Source organism: Triticum aestivum, chromosome 7B (genome assembly GCF_018294505.1).
Source record: "Triticum aestivum cultivar Chinese Spring chromosome 7B, IWGSC CS RefSeq v2.1, whole genome shotgun sequence".
NCBI classification, from domain to species: Eukaryota; Viridiplantae; Streptophyta; class Magnoliopsida; order Poales; family Poaceae; genus Triticum; species Triticum aestivum.
In genome coordinates, this window is record NC_057813.1 from 65,403,712 (window position 1) to 65,411,058 (window position 7,347).

The following is a 7,347-nucleotide window of genomic DNA, read 5'->3' on the forward strand; positions in this document are numbered from 1 at the left end:
GGCGTTGCAATGGAGCAACTTACCCTTGGATATTGAGTCAGATTGTCTGGAAGCGGTCAAGATGATAACCGGATGCAGCAGCAACAAGTCTAAGTATGCTTTTATTATAAGAGAGATCTCCAGTAGTTTGGGGGAACGAAGTTCTTGCATTGCTCATACTCGTCGGAGTTGTAATAGGGCTAGTCATTCCTTGGCTAACTTTGGTAGGTTGCATCACCGAACTGTTGTTTGGCTAGGCTCTGGTCCAGAGGAAGTCCTGGAAATTGTTGGACGAGATTGTAACCAGTAAACCTAAGTGAGTAATGCAAGGACTTTATATCGCAAAAAAGAGAAATCATTCCCGCAAAAATAATTGAAGTAGAAACCAATTCGCAGAAACAGTCGAACTAGAAAACGGTTCGCAGAAACAGTCCAACAAGAAAACGGTTCGCAGAAACAGTCGAACGAATGACCGCATCAACGAATGGGCCGACGGAGAAACGGCCCAGCGAATTTTGCTGCAGGCGCCGGTTACCCTAGATGGCGCCGAAGGCACTGACTAGGGGCTCCCATCATCGAGCATGTCACGTAACAGTAGGATGCTGCTAGTTCTATATATTCTCTGACTATTAAGTGGGTTGCACTCCATGCAGTCCATTTTGCATTGTGTTTTTTCCAGGAATTTAGTGTGTTATAAATAATATATATGTATATATAAATAAAATAATTTATAAAATCATATATTGATTTAACATTTATCCATATAATAAATTATGAATTACAAGACTCTTCATGCGATAATTTGCATATTGAATAAAAACACATATATTCAGTAAATGCTTATATAAGTTTAAAATTGTTCACAATATTAACAATATAAATGTAATATATAAAAATGTTCATGTTTTTACGTCATGGAAGTGGATAATTCCGTGATAATAATTTTGGTATTGTCATGGAACACTTGTACAACAACACAGGTATGACTATCTTGATTCTGTCATAAAATTATCATGAATATACGTGCATGACAGAAAACGTGACATACTATGACAAACACGTATCATCATGGAAGTGGCTTTTTTTTGTACTGAGACAACGACAGCAACAACGACTGCGGCGGACCCGACCCAACGATCGAAGGGTTGAGTAGAAGTGATTGGAAGAGACTCGCCGAAGAGTCGGATGGCGACTAGGTTTTGAACTTTCAATTTAGTTTTAGTAAGTTTTATGTAAAATATTTTGAATTGGCACCAAATTTAGTTTTAGTTAAGTTCTACTCCCTCTGTTCTTAAATATAAGACCTTTTGAGATTTCAGTACAGACTAGAAACAATGCAAAATGAGTGAATCTACACTCTAAAATGTGTCTACATAGATTTGTATGTAGTCCGACTGAAATCTCTAAAATATCTTATATTTAGAAACGGCATGAGTATGTAGTAGCTTGAGCCTTTCAAGTGTCAAATATTTTGAATTTGCACTAAATTTCGAATTTGCTTCATTAAGTTTTGGGGTTCGGTTAGAAACGCCAAAAATTTAGAGTAGTAAAATTACTCTACTAAAGTATACTCAATCGTTTACTCTAAATTTTAAGGGGTTGGCCAGACTTGCTCTAAGATGCCAATCTCTCATTGAAGTGTGGCATATCCCCGCAAAAGAAGAACAAAGATGATGACTTGGTTCCACTTGTCAACTCGTATTTAACAAATCTATTCTAGTGCAGTGATGTGAGCCATTTTTTGTTGGCTGTTGAGTAAAGCGATCCATCGATAGCTCAAGTGCAACGTTCAAGGTCTATAAATAAGTGAAAGTCACACTCTCACATATTCCCTCGGCAGCTTAAAACATGTCATAGAATAGATTGGTATCATTTGTGCAACGGCCTTGATTAAGACCTCCTTCCCTGCATATGTCAACAGCTTCTTCATCCACCCTCTGACTTTTTTCCATACACTATCCCTCAAATATTTAAATGTGCCGTTTTTAGAATGTCCCACATCGGTTGCCATGCCCAAATACATCTCACTAATTAAGTTGCTTATTATAAACATTGAGAGAAGCTTTTATACTATCTCTGGTTGTTTCCGGGCATCCCTTATTAAAGAAGATTGATGATTTGTCATTGTTCACGCTCTAACCTGAAGCATTGCAATAGACTTCCAACAAGTTTGACACAGGACCGTCCTTCATTACTCGCCTTGAACAACAGCAAGCTATCATTATCAAAGAGAAGGTGGTTGACACCCGGAGCTATCGGCGCCACTTTAACTCCCACAAAACTAGATGACTAAGAACTAGATTTCCAAAGGCACGAAAGGCCCTCTGGGTGCGATCAAAAGAAGATAGCAGGCGATTGGGTCTCCGTGCCAAATCCCTCTTGTAGGTTTAAACTCTCAAGTTTCTCTTCATTGAAAAGCACCGAGAATGAAACCGATTTAATCATAACCATTAGTTTATTGATCCATGTTTGTGCAAAGCCCAACTTACCCAAGATTGCATCTAGGTACGTCCACTCAAGTCTGTCATAAGCTTTCATCATATTCATGTTTAGAGCATAATCACTACTCCCTCCGTCCGAAAATACTTGTCCTCGAAATGGTTGTATCTAGACTTATTTTAGTTATAGATACATTCATTTTATTTATTTTTAGGACAAGTATTTTGGGACGGAGAGAGTATTAGACTTGTTCTTACACCTCTTGTAAAATGTGAACATTCATAAGCGCTGATTATATTGTCGCTAATTAGCCTCCGAGAGACAGGCTAGAGATGCCCGTACAATTAGTACAGTGATGCGGGACATTTTTTTAATCTTTGAACCCTGACTTTAAACAATTAATGTTGTCTTGCCGAAAACGTTTATATAATTAAAATTTTGAGTTCGCAGTTGGGTAAAGCGACCGATCGATAGCTCAAGTGCTCAACCTTTAATAAGGTCTATGTACTCCTCCTCAGACATCAGCTAGCCATGCAATGATGCAAGACGTGATCCTCCTCTTGCTGTCCATGGCGCTCCTCGTCGTCGTCAGCAGCCTGCTCCGGCGTGCACCGCCGTTCAAGGAAATGCAAACCCGCCTCGCCGCCGCCAAGTGGGCTCTCGTACGGGACTTCTCCGCTGCCTTGCGGCGGGACGTTGTCGTCACAGACCGTGTGACCGCGCACCACCTCCTCGTCCGCGGCGGCGCCGGGGGCGCGTTCTGCAACCGCCCGCCGACGAGCGCTGCCAGCTCCGTCCTCTCGCGGCAGCGACACCACAACATAGGCTCGGCGCCCTACGGCGCGCTCTGGCGCGGCATCCGCCGCAACCTCGTCTCGGAGGTCTTCCACCCGTCGCGCCTCCGTGTCTACGCCCCCGCCCGCCGCCGGGCGCTCTGCGGTCTCGTCGCGGACCTCCAGGAACAGTGCAAGTCATCTAAAGATGGCTCAGTCCTCGCGGCCGAGAGCATGCACGCTGCTCTGTTCGGCCTCAGCGCGGCCATGTGCTTCGGCGACGGCGTCGACTCGCGCCTCGTCCACGCCATGGCCGATGGCATGGAGGACCTCATCCGATCCCTCGTTGGGCTGCGTGTCTTCGCCGCACTCCCGGCGTTGACCGAGCTAATCTACCGCGAGCGGTGGAACAAGCTGGTCGCGCTCCGGCGGCAGCAGGAGGAGATGTACCTCCCACTCATCAATGCCCGGCGCGACCTGCTGCGTCGCCCGTCCGGCGAAGCCCCAACATATGTGGACACGCTCATCGACCTCCTCGTCCCAAACGACGATAACTCCTCCGGTAGTGTCAATGCTCCCAAGCAAAGGCTAGCAGACGGCGAGTTCGTGGGACTCTGCTCGGAGTTTCTTGGCGCCGGCACGGAGCCGGCGGCAGCGGCGCTACAGTGGACCATGGCGAACTTGGTGAAGCACGTGGACGTGCAGGAGGCCGTCCGGAGCGAGATCGACGCCGTCGTCGGAGCGGACGCGGAGGAGGTGAGCGAGGAAGACCTTGGCAAGCTGGAGTACCTCAACGCTGTGCTCATGGAGGCGCTGCGCCTGCACCCCACAGTGCCGTCGGTGGCTAGGCAGGTGAGCAACTAACTGCTCTCCAATTCTAAATCCAAAAACTATAGTTAGTCAGTCGAAGTCACACACACGTACGTCCTTAATATTCTCTGGCTGACAAGGTGATAATTAGAAGTAGTAAATTTTTATCTAATCCTATTTTGATCTGTCTAGAGCACATTTAGATGTGCCATATTTATTGTGCATCTAAGCGACTCGATAAAGAAATCGGCTACTTGTTAGTTGACTGAAAACATATTTTGGGTCAGTCGACTGACCAAAAATGTGTTTCAGTCGAGTCCAGTTCAGGCAAGTGCTATGGCAATGCATATATCCAGTTGGTCCACAGTTAATTAGTTTATCCACCTGCATTTTGAATGGCCATGCACGTACACATTTCAGCACATCACTACCGGAATAGGGTGCTACCCCGACGGCCAAAAGAATGCCGACGGCCCCCGTCGGCCTATTCGGAGCTATGCCGACAGTCAGGCCCTGGCCATGCATCATTAATGCTGCTTTTTAGGGGTATCAATAATGCTGCTCCAACTGAATCACCACCATCAGCATGATAGATGCATGCAACACGTCCCCCCAAATATCGGATGTACATATCCATGTTTGGTTCATAGTTAGTATTTTCCCCACACTTTTTTTACTCAGTAAGATTCTTGTTGCGGAAAATAAGGCCACTTGTCATACAGAAAAAATATATGGCAAATTTCTCATAGGCAAGTCAAAGTCTGGCTAACAATTTAAGCACCTAACCTAAGGCAAGTTTGGCTAAAATAGTGTTGCAAACTATGAGACCGACTATTGGTTTTAACTAGCATGATTTAAATTACTATGAGTTGTAAACCCGATAACCAAAAGTAGAAAAAGAGGCGGTCACCTCAAACTGTAATAATTGTGTTGTTGTTACCTTAAAATATATGAATAAAAATAGTGGCATTAGTCTTACCTTAAAAACATATAAATCAAATAATGACAAAATTTGCATACAATTTATACAGAAATTGCATTTTTTGTAATATGCAAGAATAAGTGTATAATGGTGGAAGTTTCGCAAAAAAGAAGATTCCTAAGAAGGAATAATTTTGTGGAATCGGTATTACCATTAAAAAGAAAGGAAAATATAAAAAATAAATCAATTATTGACAAAACTTACACAAGTTACACATAAGGGTTTTGCAAAAAAAAATTGCACAAATTTTACACACAAATTGTGCTTTTTATAATACCAAAGGATGACCATATAATAGTGGGACGATATTGGTATTACCGTTAAAGGAAGAAAATGAAATAAAATTAAAATTAAAATGAAAACAAAATAATGAATTTTTCTAGGGAAGAATAAAACCCTTTAAAAAGAAAGAAAATAAAAATCATAAACAAAATAATGAAATTTTATAGGGTAGATTAAAACCCTCTAAGAAGAAAGAAACAAAAACAAAAATAAAATAATGAAATTTTCTAGGGAAAAATGAAACCCTTGTAAGAAGAAAGAAAATAAAAAACAAAAACAAAATAATGAAGTTTCCTATGGAATAATGAAACCCTTTAAGAAAAAATACATAAACTTAAACTAAAACTAAATGTTGAAGTTTTGTATATAAGATGAAATCCTTTAAGAAGAAAGCAAATATAAAAACAAAAAAAAACAAAATAATGAATTTTTCTAGGGGAAAATGTAACCCTTTAAGAAGAAAGAAAAAATAACTTGCACCCAAGTATGCCCTAAAATTGCACTTTTGTAATATGCAAAAAATAAACATATATAGTGCAAGTTTTTGTTTTACTATAATTTACACACATGGTGTATCATACTTGCATATATACTTACTTACAAACATAAAAATAAAAATAAATTTTTCTAAGAAGAAATCAAGTATAGTGGCATTTGTACCACCTTTTAAGAAGAAAGAAAGTAAAAATAATAATAATAATACAATTTGCACAAAATTTACACATAAATTACACTTTTTTAGTTATGTAAGAATAAACATATAATAGTGAATTTTACATAAAAACAAAGTTTGAAACAAGGAACGAATTAGTGGCATTTGTATCGTCCTTAAAAACAAGAAATGAATTAAAAACTAGACATAATAAAACGAATAAAGTGTTCTAAGAGATTGTAAATTAGTGACATTGGTGTTACTCTTAAGCAGAAAGAAAGAAAACTTGCACACAACTTTGTAGTCTATGCGATTCACTTTTCCGGCTATTCTTTTCGAAACTGCCCATAGTCTACCGCTTTACATGGCACCACTTTTCAATTTTTTTTTTGCTGACAAGGTGATGCCCGACGACCATGTCTTTCTGGATGGTCGTCGTGTCGTGGCGGGGACGATAGTGCAGTTCCCACTGGAGCGTCTGGCGCGGGACGAGACGGTGTGGGCCGAGCCTAACAAGTTTTTGCCGGAGAGGTTCCTTGCCGGCGGCGGGGGCAAGGGTGTGAGCCTGGTAGCGGCAGCAGGAAGTGCCGGGGAGATCAAGATGATGCCGTTCGGGGCTGGCAGGAGGATGTGCCCCGGCATGGGTGTGGCGATGCTCCACCTTGGATACTTCGTGGCAAACCTCGTGAGGGAATTCGAGTGGATGGAGGCAGAAGGCGACCTGGCTGTCGACCTCGAGCCGCAGGTCGGGTTCTTGAACATCATGAAACGACCACTCCATGCTCGGCTCGCGCTGCGGAATAAGGGGATTGAACTTCTGGAGCTAGCTTCTTCGGACCCATAAACAACAGTGAAGAGAAGCACTAAGAAACCATGGTCTATCTTTTCTGGCTTTTATTATCTAAATTTGTTGTCTAAATTGTTTGATCAAAATTCTATAATACCTGACTGTAATTGTAATTGTGTCTCATCGTAAGTCTGCGGCACTAAGGGTCATCCGTTGTTGAACTGTATTTATACTGAACATGTTTTATAATCAACTGGGTAAAGTTGGTTAGCCAAGGAGTAGTTACTTTATGGGACCTTGCTACACGTCATCCGGTCGATCTGACAAACATCTGCCGGGTCGCAAGCCATTGGATCTTCATGTAGCCCTCGGATGAGAATGCCACCATCACAACATGGATGGTGTTCCCGCAAAAAAAAGACATGGACGATGATGTCGTTGCTCATCGCAACACGGGCAATGTTGCGGTCTCCTATTGAAACATTGACGATGTTGCTCTCGCGCATCACAACACGGATGTTGGTGCGGTCACCTATTGGAACATGGATGACATTGTGTGGTCGCCCTTTCCAAACGTGAACAACGTTTACGATTGCTCATTGCAACACAGTGGACGTTGTGATCATCCATTGCAACGCTGGTG

The 7,347-nt window shown here is 42.1% G+C and overlaps 1 protein-coding gene across 1 annotated transcript; it reads left to right on the forward strand.

The window, feature by feature from the left end:
* The first annotated feature begins 2,957 nt into the window (after positions 1–2,957).
* On the forward strand, positions 2,958–6,931 carry LOC123156227 (cytochrome P450 89A2-like). The gene is made up of 2 exons (XM_044574377.1): positions 2,958–4,043; positions 6,318–6,931. The coding sequence occupies exons 1-2, from the start codon at positions 2,958–2,960 to the stop codon at positions 6,759–6,761; spliced, it is 1,530 nt and encodes a 509-aa protein (XP_044430312.1). The 3' UTR covers positions 6,762–6,931.
* Positions 6,932–7,347: the final 416 nt, after the last annotated feature.

Coding starts and splice junctions, on each gene's coding strand:
- LOC123156227 (XM_044574377.1), top strand. CDS start 2,958: ATGCAAGACGTGATCCTCCTCTTGCTGTCCATGGCGCTCCTCGTCGTC. Junction 4,044..6,317: donor TGCCGTCGGTGGCTAGGCAG/GTGAGCAACTAA, acceptor TTTGCTGACAAG/GTGATGCCCGACGACCATGT.